General features: G+C 36.1%; 1 protein-coding gene across 1 annotated transcript in view; it reads left to right on the forward strand.

The window, feature by feature from the left end:
- The window catches only part of LOC129225940 (peroxidase-like), a 35,081-nt gene extending 16,798 nt beyond the window's left edge, over positions 1-18,283 (forward strand). Inside the window, exons 8-14 of the mRNA XM_054860487.1 lie at positions 348-458; positions 1,622-1,757; positions 4,600-4,974; positions 6,142-6,336; positions 8,609-8,778; positions 12,910-13,012; positions 18,048-18,283. Of these exons, the coding sequence (XP_054716462.1) occupies positions 348-458; positions 1,622-1,757; positions 4,600-4,974; positions 6,142-6,336; positions 8,609-8,778; positions 12,910-13,012; positions 18,048-18,123 (1,166 nt within the window). The 3' untranslated portion in view covers positions 18,124-18,283. The remainder of the gene's footprint in view (positions 1-347; positions 459-1,621; positions 1,758-4,599; positions 4,975-6,141; positions 6,337-8,608; positions 8,779-12,909; positions 13,013-18,047) is intronic.
- Positions 18,284-19,068: the final 785 nt, after the last annotated feature.

Consider the following 19,068-nt stretch of genomic DNA (forward strand, 5'->3'; position numbering starts at 1 on the left):
TGTTCAAAAGATTGAGCACAGAATTGTTCTTAGCTTATTATGAAGGTTATTTAGCTTTTAAAGTATCGTCACTGTGACTGCAAAATATAATAACACTACAAATTTAGTGCAAAACAAGAACAAAACTTCAGTTTTTGGATGGTCTAACTAGACTGTTGGTACACTGAATGTAGCATTCTTTTACTTTCAACGACAAGGCAGAAAAAAATCAATTTCGCGTTTTGTCTGGATCTTCATGTTTTATCCTCATTATTAAAATTTACTTCTCTCTAACTAAATAAATGGAGTTCTTATCTTAAAATCACTTCTAAAATTCTAGGACTTTTTTGACTTCCTTTATTTTCAAGGGCGATTGCGAGTCACTGAAAGTGCTTACGGCGATCTTCTACCACCAAGTCCGAACCCAGAAAATGATCAGTGCAGTTTTCCTGAGACGAACGACATTTGTTTTCTTACTGGTGAGTACTTTAATCTTTTATAATAGTGTCTGAAAAATCGGTATAGGTTTATTGATCCATACTTTTACAATTATTTGAACATAATTTTAAATCCAAGTAACCTTTCTTTTATTGAATAGTAAGTTGCCGCATCAGCTTCAATGAGAGGACATCTGCTACCAGCTCGGTTATTGTCTGTTCCAGTGCATAACAAGATCAAAATTTAAGTCTTTGGATCGCATAACCGGGCTGTCGGTATATTGAATGTAGTATTCTTTTACTTTCAACGTCAGGTAGAAAAAAATCAATTTCACTTTTTGTCTGGATCCTTATGTTTTATCCTCATTATTAACAATTACTTCTGTCTTATCTGTTCTTGAAATTTTTCCTGAGACTGGAAATTTAGTATACGACTTTTCCAGTTATTTGTGCATCAATCTAAATTTCCTGGTAGAAACTTTCAATAAACTTGATTAAATTTCCCAAGAATTAAGGAACCTATTTTCTCGTCAATATACGTGCTTGAAACGTAGCACTTGTGGGAGAACCTTATGAGGCGTTGTCATATGAAATGCCCTTGAATTCAACACTTCAGGGTTTGAATCAACCACATCAGAATTTGAAATTAACACTGTTTGCCACAAAAATAAATAGGATACCCTTTTTGGTACATTCAATTGCAGGCAAAAAAAGGGAAGTGCACAACATGACTAGATAGGTCTTGCATACGAAATACAGGTCATACGTACATGTGCAGTGCACGTATACATACAGTCATCATGACAAAGTTAGTAAAAATAAACACTGATGCCATGTAATTGATTCATTGATAATAAAAAAAGGGTAAATTTAGGTTGAAATTTAAGTGAAAAATTTTCGTGAACATTAATTTCTTTACTTCGACAAGGTACTTAGAGGAAAACGTTAAAGGTAGGGCATTGTTAAAAGGAGGACTATTACAGTTGTCATTTCAACTCTGATGTTGCAATAAATGCACAAATTATCTTTCGTTTTTATTTAAGTGTTTCAACTACTTCAATGAGAGGAGTTTAACCCGTAAAAATCTCTGATTGGGATTCATAACTACAGCTCGTCTTGATAGCCACTCATATTATTTTGCCGAAAGCGGTTTGCCGTTCTACCGCAGCCCAAAGCATTTATGAATTTTCTTTTCCTGTTTTTAGGTGACCCCAGGGCCAACCAGCACAACACACTAACTTCTCTGCATACTATCTTTGTGAGAGAACACAACAGACTCGCTAGTGAACTCAGAATGGTCAATCCCAACTGGGATGAAGAAAGGCTCTTCCAAGAAGCAAGGTACGGAGAGCACACCAAGTTTTTATGCAGTTCTCTCCTTAACAAACTTATTGAAAAACGAGCTGATGTGTGCATCACATGACTTCCTTTTACTCCAATTTAATGTCATTTCCCCATTACTGGCAATTTTAATGTGATTCAATTGTTTACTCTCTAAATATCACCAACAGTGGACAAATTGAAACAGATTTAAAAAAAAGCCAAATTTGTCACCAAGTTGACGACAAAACTTGGCGACTAAAATACTGGCGATATATCGCCAAATGTCCGCCAAATTACAACACCACTTGAGTTTACATCGAAATTAACCATGATTTCCCTCCAAAAAGGAGCAAAAGACCCCTTTAGAAACACCCGAATGCAACCAAAAGGGAAGGTGCACAACTAGACCCCACTAGGAATCTCCGTACCAAATTTCAACTTTCTAGGACTTACCGTTCTTGAGTTATGCGACATACATACGTACATACAGACATCTCGAGAAAATTCGTTATAATTAACTCGAGAATCGTCATTATGGATATTTTGCGTGTCTATACGTTCTTAGGCACTCATCCACGTGTGGTCGAGTCGAAAAAAAAAAAAAAAAATTCCGGGATGAGAAAAATGGAAATTAAAGTCGGTTTTTGAGTGAATTTTTTTTTGCGAATACAATACTTCCTTTTTTGTAAAAGGAAGTAATAATTGAAGCTAAGTTGATGAAATAAACATGTAGTAACTAAATATTAATTGAGCAAAAATACTAAATTTAGCCCATAATAACTTAATGTGCTAAGTAAGTAAAACAACTTAAACCAACACGTAAGAATTAAATGTTAACAAAGAGAAATAAGTGAAACCAGTACGCATGAATTGAATGACTAAGTTAGAGAAATTATGAAAAAAAAACATCTAAAAACTAAAAAAAATAATCCAAGTTCTTACAAGGAGTAACCAAAGAAACTGAAACTGACAGCACGTAATGGCAAACTGAGTTATTAAACAAATTAATGGAGATGAAGATAATGAATAATAATCATTAAAACAGTCAAACAAAACTCCAAAGGAATACATATTATAAAATAAGTATCGTGAAAAAACCTCAAAAATGTAGAGGAAAAACAACAAATATGTAAATTTTGTGAAGTTAGTGAAAAATAACTAAGTGTACTGAGTGACTAAGTAAATGAATACGCTTTTCTTTAGTAAGAAATTTAATAAACTAGCAAAAGTTTTCAAACATTCTGATTACCCTTATTGTTTAGAACTGAGACATGGATCTAATTAAATTAGCTTTAACGACATCCATACTTCAATAGACGCATGGAAATATTCGCAGTACAAGCACTCAGCATCATCTCATTTCGGTTGTCATAGATTGAAATGATTTGAGGAATGCTTCCTTTCCCCTCTAACATTTTTATTAGAACTTTATTATGCCGATATTCCCCATCACCAGACTCACAGTTAGAGATTTAATCCGTAGATTGAAGACTTCTTTTTGATTCTATAAACTATCAACTATCAAAGAGACCTCTGGCACTCAATTTATGAAGGACTGCGTGCCAGGCGCCTTGCCTTCAGAGGACAACACAATAGATGGTGGTGCCATCTATAGACAGTTCGAGAATTCAGAACCAGGCCAGTAGCCGAACAACTTTCTGGTCTGGCACCCCCAGATGTATCGTTTCACTTGGAGGACATTGCGACCACGAGCATATTTAACGTCGCATATAATCACCATTAATGACGACGGTGGATCCTTGACCAGCGAGGATCGAACCCGAGACCCTCCGACCCCAAGTCCAATGCCTTACCGATCAGGCCAACACAACCCCTTTTTGATTCTACCCGCGGTTTGTTTGGCTGTTAGAGCGAGGGTTGAATTGCCCGCTGAATGAGGGCATTAGCGATTGAACTATTTTTTTTTTCTTTCAACTTTTCCTCTCTTCTCTTATATTTCTTTTCACTGTTTTTCCTTTTTCATCCTTCTTTCTTGGGGCTTCCGTGGCTCTGTGGTAGAAGCTCCGTCTTCTAAGCCGGAGGTCGTGGGTTCGGTTCCCGCCGGTGTCCTAGGTGTTATTTCCCTTTCTTTTGTTGTAAATCTTTCCTGTGTGTGTCCGGAGGAAAGGCACTTATCACGCAGTCCTCTATGCATGTGAAGCTGTTTAGCTTCTAAATAAATAAATAAATCCTTCTTTCTTTTAAGCTAGCATTTTCAAGTTATGTTTTTAACAAAGTTAATAAAAAGCCGTTAAGTGTCCGATTTCCTATTAAATTATAGCTTGAACAACCGATTCCATCGACTTGAAGTCTCGCTGTTGTTTATTCAACTTTCTGGCATAATTTTACACCTCACTAAACCATTAAACATATCTGTTCTTACTGTCTTGTAACAGAACAAGTATACTCCCATCCAAATTTATGGTGGGATGAAACCATGAAGGTTTTAGCAGTGAGTTACCGCCGCTCAATCAGGGCTAAGGCAGAACAAAACTACTGTCTCTAGATGTGATAATCGGGTTGTCTGGTATATTGCATGTAGTTCTAACTTTAGCCCTGGCTTAGAGGCGGTAACATACTGCTAAATACCCAAGTTTTGCCTTCAATTTACAAGTTGAACCGTACCATGCTGCGGATACTCGCTAGTGAGAAGAATTTACTTTATCTACCAGTTTGTTGGCACTCTCAGCTTCAATGAGATACGCCACCAGCTTGATTATCCACTATTCCAGACAAATGAATTCTAACAAGAATGAAACTGCAGTCTCTGGATGTGATAACCGGAATGTCTGGTATATTCCCTGTAGTTTGTTCTTCTACAACTTTTTTACAACGATTGAAACTGTGTTCCAATTTTTAGGAGGATAGTCGGCGCTGAAATGCAGGTGATCACCTACAAAGAATACCTTCCCATAACGATCGGTAATGATCGCATGACTTACTTCAACCTGTGGTTGTCCAACCGAGGATCAACCTACAACCCGAGACTCAATCCCAGCATGATCAGCGAGTTCTCCACTGCCGCTTTTCGGTTTGGACACAGCCTTATCCGAGACATCGTGGCAGATAATCCTCTCAACGGGACGAACCAGCAAAGGTTTCTCAGAAATGAGTTCTTCGCGCCTTTCGAGCTAAGGACGGGCCTCATATCTCCTCTTCTGAGCGGGACATCATACAGCCCAGCTCAGTGGTTTGACAGGAACCTTGTGCCGGATGTAACGAATTACTTGTACAGGTAAGAAGTACTAATCAGGCTTCAGCAAAAGGTTGGTAATTTCGCAACTCCAATAAACTATAGGGGGCGCTGCAGCCACTGTCTAATGGCGGATGAAAAAGGTAAAAGAAACAGATGCCGTAACTTATAACTTGCTTTGAAGCTTAATGAATGACAGTACTTTTTCATCGTGTTTTTGGGAAACTTTCTTTACTATTCCTCTGAAATAACATGATACCACAAACTGTCTGAAGCCTGTAATTTTCCCCAAAGAAAACACGTGGAACGGAATGTTTTACCTTTTTCTTTAGTATTGTTAATCACCGCAAGGTAGCGTATTCGAGCTGTGGAGTTGCGAATTTTTACCGATCCATTCATCATTAACCCTGACCTTAAGGTTAGATGTGAAACCAGGTTTTAGCGAAAAGTTTCCGCCGACTTAGGCGTTGATAGAACTTTAAAACCATGCGTATTAGCATAACTTGACCAAGTTCCGAAACAAGATTTAAAATTATACTGCGCATAAGCATTTAAATACCGACTGTAAACGGAACATCATGCAGTCCATCTCAGTGGTTGGACAGTTTTGTTCGACAGAACAAATTTCTGAGATGGATAAGAAGTACAGCTCATGCAGATCAGAAAATTTCGCTGGCATCAACTCTGACTCTGAGTTCAAAAAGCTCGATGACATTTCGCGCATAAGGTCAGTTTTATTGTAAATATAGAGCTTAGAAATTACGCAGAAAAAGTTTTTGTAGTCCGATAGATAGAATGACAGATATACCCTAATAGGTTTATCAAGTACAAATTGTTATTTCGGTTGATTTTTACAATAATACGTCGTTCAGCCGTTCGATACAAAAATGATCGGTAGTAATTAATCCAACTATTGTAAATTAGGAAAGGGATACTTCAACATTTAAGATTGATGTTCACTTTTTTTTGCATTTTCTACGTTCTATATGTATTATATAGAATACTTGAAAGAGGGATTGCACGTATTGCATATTATTATTCAGTACTCGCGTTATATCAGGTTTCTGCTTAGTGTTTATTGATGGAATCCTATTTTTGTATCTGTGACCGCTTGTGTTTTTATATGAGCGTCTTCTCAAAACGTTCATCCTTAGTGCTCTTCATGTGTTATTTTCAAATCAATATGTACATTTTTCTGTTTTGGTTCAGAATCCGAAACGAAGCCACGGGTTTGGATCTGGCATCCTTCAACATTCAGAGGGGCAGAGATCACGGCATGCCACCCTACGTCGAGGCTGTTCGATATTGTTCGACAGGCGAAATTATTCTGAGGAACTTCGACGATTTGACCAGACATCGGGTGATGAGTTATGCCAATGCTCAGTTACTGAGAACAAATTATGCGTGAGTAACTATATTTCCAATATTTTAAAGTCATCTCTTGAGTACCCATAAATACTGTTGTAACTTGTATTTAGCATTTGCATTTAAAATATGTTCGTTGCACAACGTATTTAGCTTCACGAACAGGCGAATGCTTATTTTTGTAACTTGTACAGTAGAAAGCACAATAGCTGTAATTTTTTCCCTCCAATACTTCTGTGCACATCTCGGAGTGAGGTACTTAAGGGTAGCTTTTTGTCAATACGAAACCGTTTCTGACTAGTCTTGCAGCCGTTTGGAGAGATAAAAGGTCTAATCTTCAAACAGGCGGTTTTTTAACTCTTCCTAGTTTTCAACAATATCTGTGAAAACCCCCATTAGAATAAATACATTAGTTTCGAAAAGCACCCTCAAGAATCCGGAGAACAGCCCTTGAAAACAAGTTAAATTAAGGAAAAATCACGAAAACCTTCGTAACAATTACGAAAATTTGTAGACATTTCCATTACAATAGGGATATCTGTTTCTATACAGTAGCGTGTCAACGGTTCCACTAAAAGAACAAGGATAACACTTTTAAAGTAACGAATCCCAAATAAAAATGTTTATTAGAATGAGGTTTATGGAGCCTAAAAATTCCCATTTGTCTAAAAACAAAAACCCCTAAAATTCTCCATCAAGTCAAGGACAATAATTCTCAAATCGTCAGCTGTCGCTCTAAACATTTTCGTTTGAATAAGGACAGCAGTTCTAAAAACAACTTTATCCTAACAATAGAGGAAATCTTTGGAAATAATCATTAAAATGAAGACTACATTTTCTAAAAATTCCCATTTGAATGAGGACAATCATCCCAAAATTTCCATTGAAGTAGTTCGTGTCAATCGTCTCTCCAAAAATCTCTATTTGAATGAAAACTGCAGTCCCGTAAAATCAATTTAAAAACAAGGTCAGAAGTCCTTAAAATCTCTTGTAAATTAAGTATAACGCTTTTTTATCAACGTCGAAAATCCCTCTAAAAATTTCTAGAAAACATAGTTTGCTCTTTTCTGAATGATTAATCAGTCCCCGAAAAATGCGCATCAGAAATGCAGTTTCTGAAAATTCCGTAGATTGAAAAGACCACAGTTCCTTAAAAACAGGGAATTGTTCCTTAATGGCTTCAAGTCCGAGTAAAAATTCCCTTTACAATAAGGATAGCAGTCCCTAAAAGTGCCCATTATTTTAAGGTACAACAGTTCGAATTACATCATCTTTTCCTGTAAAAAAAACCTCTATTAGAGTAAAGACAACTATTTCTCAATATAGATGATAAGCTATTTTAGCATGATCAACTTCCGAAATTTAATCGAATTTTATCGAAAATTAAGGAGCCTTAATTTACTGATCTATTTATTTATTTATTTTGCTTTACTGGCGATTATTTACCGTCGCTATTTCGAACTCGCGGCATCTAAATTAAACTGGCATCATATACAGAGCGACTGTCTGTCTTACGCTCTTTCAAGGGCGACAATTTAATTCCAATGATACATTGTTATTCAAAAATATTTTCAGTAGTGATTTCTATAAAATTTAGAGAGAACAGTTTGTTTTTTTATTTCCATGATCTCTTTGGAAGCATCGATTCATTTTTTCTCTTTCAAATGAAATTCTAAGTTGAGCGTTGAACTGGCTTACTTTACGACATAATTTCATAATATGAAAAAAAAAAAAAATTATTATGACTGCCATGAAATTTATTAAAGAACTGCAAAAATTTTTTCAGTTTATTAGAAAACAAAATAAATAAATTTTTTGAAATAGCGAAATTACCTGACAAAAAAACGTTTTATTCTTTCTGTTCTAAAAAAAAAAAATCTGAGAATACACTTTGACATTTACAGTCTGCCCACGAATGACATGGAATTGGCAAGTTAAGACGAGTCTATCTGAATGAAGGGAAGAGTAAAAATTTGATATGCGTGCTCCGTGTATTACAATGTGACTCAGCTTAATTTAGAGTCTAACATACATCTGCAAAACATGACATCCCTGAAAACTAATAGGTGCGTCCATTTCCGCTTGTAAAAGTCGAATATTTGCCTTTCCATCTCATCGATGGTCAGACTGCATCTGCCCGTTCTTTACAACTGTTTACTAGCGAAAGTGCAAGAAAATGTTTTAGATTTAAAAAAAAAAGAAATTTAATAGAATATTTTCAAAAATGAAATAAATCAATTGAAAAAGCATAACATTGGGGTAGTTTCACTCTTTTAAAGCAAGGATTCTTATTATGCCCGTAATTTTCCAGCCATGTACAAGATATTGACCTCTGGACTGGAATACTAAGCGAGACTTACAACGACGGAGCGGTGGTCGGACCTACAGGAATCTGTATCATTGGAATGATGTTCAACAGGCTGAAGTATGGAGATCGATTTTACTTCGAACACAGGAATCAGCAAGGATCATTTACCTATCGTAAGACATTCTTTTTCATTTTGAATTTTTTTTTTTTTTTTTTTTTATTGAAAATCGGGCTAAGAAAGTTGACAAAAATTTTGATGTATTCGAAGCTGAAAATGCGTAGGGGAGACCGGGGCAAGATGACGAGCAGGGCAAGATGACGAATGCCTTAATTTTTCTTTTTTAAGCTAGGTAACTGCATCATTTGCATGCTACTGGCTCTCCTATCCGCTGTTCGTTCAGCAATAGTATAGAGACACTGAAATCGCCATATTTGTGTCAGTTCTGAAGCTCTGATTGTTTACCGTTGCTACGGTATAACTTTTATGCATGTGTAAATAAGCTCTGCTGGAAATACATATAGGATATATCGTGTCTCTTGAGTATTTATGAGTAACTTAGTTTAAATACTGCCTATTACCATGAATAAATGTCAATTAATCGCCTTTTTTTTATGGCAATGGAGAAGAATCCGTTTAAACAGGCAGTTTGGAGCAAGATGACGGGCAGCAACGCGGGGCAAGATGACGAGCTTGCCTATTGCCCGTGTTTCGGAATTTATTAAACAAACTATAAACAAACTATGCTGTCCATTTTATTAAATTCCTGTAAACGCTGTGTGTTTTTCCACGCGACCTTGCGCTTCTCCTCTGGGGCTATAGGACGCATTCAATCAAGGGAGGTATCGTTCGAAAGCGGGTGATTAGGGGCTATAAACTAGTTGACCAAATGACTAGTTGAATGAATTAAACCAAGCAAAGAATCTTCTGTTCTGTTGATTATTGACAATCATAAACTTCACATAACTTTGCAGGCTATTTTATATTGCAGTGAAAAAACATTATCATGGTTGGGTTGCCATTTCACACATCGTATCGTCTCTAGCTCCTGATGCGTCATTTTTCTGCCCATTAAAAACCTACTATGGCCAAGCATGTGACAACTTTATGGTCATTTATCAAGGACAAACTATCACAGAAAAAAAAATATTGGTGAGCTTTTGAGCACCGCTTACTTCAAAGCAGATACAGTTGGAAATGCCGATAAAGGGTTTAAAGAATGAGGCATCGAGTCTCATAATTTTCTTGTTTTTAGCGGACTATGATGTTGTTGGCTGAGATAAACAGAGAATAATAGTGCTAATCCTCAGACCTTGGGAGTAGAAAACCAACATAAAAACCCTCTAGACGAAGCAGAAGATATGACAAATGCTGATTCCGATACACCAAAGAAGCATGTTAGTGCTTTTGATTTCAATGCATTGCCTAAAGCAACACAATGCGAGAAAACAAAAACTGAAGCTCAAACATTCTTACAAGCACACCCATCAAAGAAATGTCAGAACAAGAAGCAAAGCGGAAGAAAAAAAAAGAATTATTTAAAAAAACGGAAACTAAGCTCGTGAAGCTAAAAAGCGAGTAAAAAAAAAAAACTCAGACCAAGTTCCTGTAGGCCCATGTCTATTTCTGTGGGCCCGTATTCATGCCAAGCAATCAAATTCAAAGAATAGTGTTCTAAGATGCCTTGCTTGGAAAGTGGAATTTTGTGATCCTCCAACAGAAGAATGGATCCAGAGCTGTAAAAGATAAGAGTGGTGGCATGAGAAATGCTCCAATCATGAAAATGGTATTTTTATTTGGGTCTATTGTTAGCTGTACAACTTAACACTTAAACATTACGCTACAATGCCTTACGCTTAATTTGATACTTAGTAAGATGTAAAAACACAGTTATCATTTGTAAAACTAGGTAACAAATTCAAAACATAAAATATGTTCAACCTTTTTCAACGTTGTCATCTTGCCCCTAGGTCAAAGTCATCTTGCCCCAGTACGGGGGCAAGATGACGATTTGTTAAAGTTATGAAAAAATAAAAATATCCTTCGTTATATTTATTTGAAAAATTAAATGGTAATAAATTTAATACTACAAAGGACTACTCTAACAGCTCATGTAAAATTAATTTTACTATCCTTAAAAATAAATTAATAAATCACGAAAATTGTTAGCATAGTCATCTTGCCTCAGTCTCCCCTACAAGGCAAAATTATTTTATGATGGTTGAAAATAATTAATATCCCAAATGACATGATGCAATTTATCTTAAAAATAGAATAAATAAATAAAAATTAAAATAAAAACCTTAATTATTTGTAGTCTATGAGATGAATGATTTTTTTAAAAATCTGCTATATTTTTGTGCTGTAGAGTTTATTTAGTGTATGACTTCAGACATTATAAATAGACATAAGATACTATTCGTGAAATCAGCGCACACATTCAGCAAACAGTACAAATTATTTCCTGATAATACTTTCTATCAAGTTGGAGCATCATTGTTGATTCTACCTTGGCCTTCTTACTGAATAGGCCAACTAGATCTAGACTTAGATCATGGTTTCAGTACTGGGGGCTCACAAAAAAGTGTTTTGCCTAGAGCCTCCTGATACCTTAATCGGGCCGGATCCTACATATATTCACACTACATAACGTCATTTTTTGTCTACTATATTCTTAGTAAACACTGAACTTCAATTCCAGAGTCTATGAATACTGTTCTACAGATTGTTTATTGTTACGGATCCGGTGCGGCTTCCAATTTTCTTGAAAGGACGACACAGTCCTTGAGAACAACACAGGAGATTTATTTACACTATGTACAGGAAAGATCGTCAACAACTACTAAATTAATCATCAGCAATTAAGCAAATTTCACTCAACATCGTAAACTCAACGGTTACACACGTATTTACATTCAAATACGTAAAACAAAACAGCGAAAAGCCTCGCAATAAACAGAGCTAATACACAGAGCAAAATAAATGCTCTCAGCACAACGGTTCCGTTGAGACTAACCTTCTATCATGCGGCACGCTAGACATCGAAAGAGAGCTCTCAAATATTCCAGAAAATGCTACACCGTTCTATACTTTCTTATTTCTTTCCATTCACAAATTTTATCATTCAGAAATGAGGGGAACGTATACTTCAGCCGCATGTACGGGGTTTGTATATTCATTACAAGAAACTATTTACAGGTTACGTTGCTACAATAATTTTAGATGAAAGATAATTTAGTAAACGCCAAATTTAGCTAGATTACGACAAATTAATCATAAAAATAATTACTATTTACAGAATTTGTAACATTATATTATTTGTAATCAACGAGTGAAAATCGGTCTTGATTTGTAGATTCTAGCTACTTATAGACAATGCGCAAAGTTTTTCGCTCTAAAATTTTTCATTATACTAGATAGTATATTGGATAGCAGTAATAACTGGAGCGATGATACCTTATGCAAGCTTTGAAGTTTGTATACCATTCCTTTTACTAGTGTCTTTGTCTCTGATAAAAATATACAGAAAAATTAAATTCCTCTTATTATTGTATGGTATGGACTTGTATTGTATGCGATGCATTTAATTGTCCGTTTTCCACGAGAAGACACTTGACTCCTCCTTCGTCACGTGGTATCCGACGATTCTATTTCGCTGTTTTCGGTAGAACATATATTCGGACCATAGCATTTTGTTGTAAAAGCAGCAGCTTTTAAAATGTAAGAAGAACTAAAATGACAAGTGAAATAAGTGATGTAAAGGACACTAAGACATTTTTTTGCATATTGAAATGCACGCCCAAGTTAAGGCTGTCTGGTGGTCTCATTTAGAAGCGCGAGAATTGCTTACCGGTATCCCCCGCGTTTCTTTGCTTTCGAGTTGGCGGGGCGAAGTGCCTTCTCGTGAAAAACGGACAATACTAGTGGTTGCCTGTGATAAAAATATATACTACTCGGTAAATTCTCTTCATGAATTTGAAGATATTTATTCAAAGAATGTATTCCTATAATCATGCTCCTTGTCTAGTTCCTTGTTTGTGTAGAAAACATCAATTTTCAACTTTGTAGAAGTTATTGCTTTTCGAAAAACAGAAATGTATTTAAAAAAAAACAGTTTGATACTTGTTTTCAGTTGACAACCTAAACGTTGCGGCAGTCACAAAGCTGGTACTCAAACCTTTTCTTATTGTTTACATTATCTCTTTTCAAATTTTGCACTATCAAGATGCTACCATAAAAATAACATTGATTCAACCTATACTCAATGTATTCATTTCCATTATTTATAACGCATTGACATTTACAGAACAATTACAAGAACTGCGGAAGGTGTCCTTGGCGAGAATCATCTGCTCTAATACGGACATTGCAAGGATGCCTCTGAATGCCATGCTTTTCACGAGTAAAAAGTAAAAGCACTTTTCTATTTATTCATATGATCAACTTTAAACTAGTACGTTGTGGCCATCACGAAACTTTCTTCTATATTTTTCTTATAATTCTGATCCTTCCCCATGCTTGACGAGGAAGTAATATTCCCAACAAAAACAAAATTACCCAAACAAAAACTTCACGACCGCCCCAATGTCTGAATTATTGCAAAAGCAAAGCAAAGAGCGAAAATTGAAAGTTATTTTAAAAGCCCTGCTTGAATTATTTACAAATATTTTATTTGTTAACAAACATAAGATGGCAACAGTTGTAAATTTTAAATCATTGAGATAATATTTCCGATAGGCAAGGCGCCTGGCACGCAGTCCTTCATTATTTGAGGGCCAGAGGTGCCTTTGATAGTTGATAGTTGATAATATTTCTGATCATTTCCTTATTAAACACGCAGACGACCATCTTCTTGAGATATGGCGCTCACAATGAGAAAAAAGAACGTGCGATTGCGCCACCCCCTTTTCAGCTGTTGACACCAAAATAGAATCGACTCTTATACCCTCTAAGGGCTACTTGTTACTTGTCGATAAATTTTTGTTTGATTCCGTTTATTATTTCTTGAGATACAACAGTCACAATTGACGACAAAAGAAGTTCTTTAGCTCAACCCCCGTTTGAGATATTGACACCAAAATTGAATCAGCACCTGTTTCTGTTGTGACAAGATATGGACCAAATTTTGTTTGATTCGGCCAGTTACTTCTTGGGTAATAGCAGGCACGCATAACTCAAGAAACGTCCCATTGCTCCACCCCCTTCGAGGAATTCGTGCCAAAACCCAATGGGCACAAGTTCACATAGGGGCACATATGTGTACCAAATTTCGTTCGATTTCATGCGGTACTTTTTGCTATAGAGCGGCCAAAAAACTGGTCACACACATACATGACACACGCACACAGACACAGACACACACACAGAGACAGACAGACATTTTCCAAAAATGGGGTCGAAATGGACTCAACATACCTCAAAACGTCCAAATCCGTCAAAATTCGAAAATTTGCACGAATCCAATACTTTCTTCTATATGTTAGATATAGAAGAAAGTAAAAAAAGGTTTCTTGCTGCAAGCACAATGCACTTTGAGTACTACATCCCCCGTATTTACCAACCAGACGGTTTGACCCCCGGACAGTTGGCCAGAACTAGAGCCACTTGCTTAAGTTTAGCCATTTTGGATCGGATTTTTCATTGTTGCGGAGCTAGCGTTAACAGAACAATGTTTCAAGTTTTGCCAGATTAACCAAAAATGATATTTTATTTAATATATATTTCACGTGCCGGTCAATATCGCTCGCAGTTAAAATTCACCAAACGCGATAACTCGCCAGAAAAGGCACCCTCTCAAACACGCGCTCCAATCTAAAATGGCTGATCTTAAGCTGATGCGTCGGCTCGTATATATAGGGACCAGAGCCAGACCGCCAGTGGAAGCACGGCCGCCATTTTAAGGGGGGGGGGGGTGAGCTTAGGGGGGCCCGTATGGTCATGAAACCGTTTTTCCAATAATAATGTTAATAATTTCATCAAAAAAAAAAAAATGCTATTTCAGGAAAGATTAAATGAGTTTCTAAATTTCTCTGAAAAAGCGGGATTTAATATTACTCCAGAATTGCAGAATTACCTTAAAAGACACAGAATTCCATTAGAAGATTGCAGAGGATAAGTGTTTGACAATGGGTCGAACATCAAAGGTGTTGTGAAAAGAGTCAAAAGCCGAATAAACGAAAGCCCACTTGATCTATTTTCACCTTAAGGGGCCCAAATTTAATTGAACTAAATGCTGCAAAACATTTTCTCTTATGGCATTACCAGCAGAAGCTCGCTGGAGTTAATATATCTCGCTTATCTCAAACCATGGCCCCACTTAATTTTTATAGGCCGTGCAATCGCTGAAAACCCATAGCAGAAGAGGGCGCTGCAGGGCACTCCTATTTCAATTACTTTGCCATTGGTTGGTGGATGCAGGGGTACCTGGTGGTAGAGCCCCTATAACTGGAGAGGCCGACGCATCCGCCATTTTGGAGCAAGCGTACAACAGGGAAAGCTACCTTTATTGGCAATCATTCGCCAAACAGGGAACGAGAGAGTCGGAGAGCGAAGGTGAGCATTGGCGAAATTTTGGAAATAGTTGGCGTCGTTTCCAGGCTGCTAGTCACTTCGCGGGCTATTAATTATCCATTTCTTTTTTCTTTCTGCATCTGCTGGAAATCTGAAGAGCTGAAATCTTTTTTGGGAGCTGTTTGCACAATTTACAGCGGAACAACCACACATTTGACTCAATTTAACACATTCTAAAGAAACGTAAACATCTGCAGCAATGCTATCGCTACGAAGCACTGGATCAAGTTTGCTCCAAAATGGCGGATGCGTCGGCTCCTCTACTATAGGGGCCTTTCCTGGTGGCACCTCTTGCGGTAAAAATGGGCGACGTCCAATCAAAAATAAACAAACTTTGAAACATTGACATTTATTGGTGGATGCATGAGCTGCAATGAAACGTTGACATTGTTTAGTGGATGCATGAGCTGCATCGGTTTAACACAGAAAAGTCAAAAATTGTCAAGACCCGTAAGCGTAAGCGGAAATTTAAATTTAGTGAGGCCATGTTCAAACATGACAAATTAAACAACGTCCGGTGAAAAAGGTACTGTATTTGAAAGCATATTTTTGAGCAAACTTCAAATTGCAATTTTTTGTTTTACCTTAAAATTTAAAAATTTAGTTATGAGCAACGAAACAATGCAGCACCACATATGAATACAATTTTAAACAATTCATTTTGAAGTTAGTAAGTGTATGCATTAGAGGAAATGCAGGGACGGTGTAAAATATGCAATGGCGGGGGTGGGGAGTCATGGGGAAAGTGAAAGTCCCGGAATTAAAATTGGTAGCGGGCCCCATTGCTGCTAGCGGCAGCCCTGGGCAACCTTCTTCATCCAATGAGAAGGTTTTAGTCTGCGGATCAGGTGTCTGACCAGTAAAATTAAAGATCTGTTTGAAACAAAAACCTATTACTAATGGGGTCGTTTCCAAAATTTTAAAAGTATTTTTTCTGAAAAAGCATGCTTAAAAATATAGAATCTGACCATTTTTTAAATAATTTCTTTAAGTTTAATATTTTAAAAAAAATACTTAAATCGGTGCTCTTTTATCGTTTAACGCTTGTGCCGATGACATCACAAATGATGAAATGCCATTCAGTGTTGCCATTCACGGTCCAAAATATTTAATTCGCATCTTTACTGACCTGTATTGGCAACGATATGGTTGATAGCAAGCGTAGAGCGCAATTGTAATTCGCTACTTGATTATCAAACGTGGAAATGCGGTAGAAAGATGCGCCATAGTGCATCATTTGTGACGTCATGGTCATCAAGACCACGCCTTGTTTGAAGAATCGGACATTTTAAAAAAATTAAAAAATAACTGTTGGGAAAATGAAAGCATTTTCTGGGTCCATGTTATTATTATTATTTTTTGCTTATTCTGTCAATTTCAGTGACAAAAAGTACTACTTTTGACTGAAGGAAACAACCCCATTTAAAAAGATCATTAATATTAATGATAAGAAAGTTTAGCTTTATAGGAGGGGTGGGATAGAGTATTAATTTTTTTAACACGGCCTGTATAGGAATTTATATCATTTCAAACATTATGAGAACTTTCCGAATTTAAGTTTCTATCAGAAAATAATAACTTGGTTTTTCATTTTGACGCCAAGAAAACACATTCCAAACGTCATCATGGCGCCCCAATTAAAATTCTTATTTTTAACACTTATTTAACCATTTCAATTTTCTGTCGGGAGTCCACCATTCCCAAATCCAAGTTCCCGATCCGTGCCTGCTGAAAGCAAAATCCAAACTCTTCATATACATCAGAATGGGGTCGTTTCCAAAATTTTAAAAGTATTTTTTTTTTCTGAAAGAGCATGCTTAAAACATAGGATCTGACCGTTTTTTAAATAATTTGACTAAATTTAATATTTGTAAAAATATATTTTAATCGGTGCGCTTTCATTGTTTACGCTTCTTCCGATGACATCACAAATAATGAAATGCCATTCACTGTTGCCATTCGCAGAGCATAATACGCATAATTTCCTTCTTTACTCACGTGTGTTGGCAACGATATGGTTGATAGCAAGTGTAGAGCGCAATGTTTAATTTGCTTCTTTATTCGCAGACCTCTATCAATATAGAAGCCAGATGACTCGAATTCAAATCAGATCAGATCAATTAATTTGCTTATTGATTATCATTGCGTGGAAACGCGGCAGGCAGATGCGCCAAAATGCATCATTTGTGACGTCATAAAGACTATGCCTTATTTTCAAAATCGGACATTTAAAAAAATTAATTAAAAACTAAGCGTTGGGAAAATGAAAGTTTTTTCACGCTCCAAGTTATTTTTTTGCTTATTCTATCAATTTCAGTGACTAAAAGTAGTCTTTTTGACTAAAGGAAACAACCCCATTATTTTATCATACTCCAAAAAATGTTTTACGAGGCTTATGCGAAACTTCTTAGAAAATTTTTTCGAAAAATATAAAAGTTATGAGAGACATATTTTCTTTAACTAGAAACAAAACGAAATTCAAATACAATTTTTGAGAAATTTGAACTTAACGCTTCGAAGTTAGGTAATAATTGGCCAAACTAATTAAAAATTAATGCTAGCTATTAAAGTTCTGAGTAAATTTTTACCTTTTTTACTTAGTTCAATGTTTGCCGCTATTATGAATAGTAGCGTAACTAGGCGGGGGCGGCAAATGCCGTTCCACTTCACTTTGCTAACCAAAAAATTGGGTAACGTTAAGGATGATTTTTTTTTTCTCGGATTTTATTATTCACACAATTTATGTGCATATGGGGGGGGGGGGGGGTCGAAAGTGCGGCAGGACAAATTGATGATGCGAATTTTTGAAAATTGGTTTATTATTTGGTAGCTTAACACATTTGTTTACCTCAATATATTTTGTTTCTCTTTCAGCAATCCAACAATATACTGCTCGAGAGTTAAAGGAGTGGATCTTTCTTACTGGAGAGATTACACCGAAAAGAAATAGAATGGAAACAAATGATACAAATAAAAAAATAAAGAACAACTTTATTCACATACGGGACTTGATTTTTGAGAGAAAATACAAACAAGCAACTTTATTTACCCCGTAATATCAAGGATCTACTATTCACTTCTATTCTTCAATGTTTGTCAAATAAAAATATTTTCAGAATTTTTTTTTTTTTTTTTTTTTCGAATTTCTTCAGTTTCCTTTTTTTTTATTTACTCGTTTCAACCAATCTTTCTTTTAGTTAATGAATTTCGTATTTTTAATCTATCCAAAGATGAAGTAAAAATGAAACAAGTATTTATAATAACAACTTAACAACACTATTTACAAACGTTAAATAAATTTAAAGATACAGCACAATGTAACAGAGAACGGGTTCCCTCTGTAGTTTGGAAGTCTTTCATTCAAACGGCAAAACAGGTGTCTTTTATTTGTTCTCTCCCCATCCCCTTAGAGTCATTTTCCAGTCAGACAACTTCGGTCCAGCAGTTTTTCAACTCACCACGACATTTGTTCGAATAAGATAGCACGTGGTCGTACGTTCGTTGTTTTTTGTCCCAGCTTAGATTTTCTCAAGTTATTGTGAGTATACATTTTTTCTTTTTCTTTGCTTTTACATTCAAACTGTCAATTTTCGAAAAACATTTGTAAAATTAATGCTATAGGTAGGAAGGTAGGCTTGCCAGATTTCTGAAATGTTCAACCGGGACACCGGAATGCCCCTCCCCCTTGAGCGTCGTTAGTATTTAAAAGGCTATACACCCCTGGATGGCTTTTAGAGTATTTTATATGGCATTCGGTATTGAGAATAACTCAATGTAAGAGGAAATGGCTATTAATTATGAACCTAAAACAAAGGTAATAAAAAATGACTGGGGCTGAAAAATTAAAATACTTTGCTTCTCTCATGTGAAAATTTACAAGTTATTTTAGTAAGAA

The sequence above is a fragment of the Uloborus diversus genome, chromosome 7 (genome assembly GCF_026930045.1).
Source record: "Uloborus diversus isolate 005 chromosome 7, Udiv.v.3.1, whole genome shotgun sequence".
NCBI lineage: Eukaryota > Metazoa > Arthropoda > Arachnida > Araneae > Uloboridae > Uloborus > Uloborus diversus.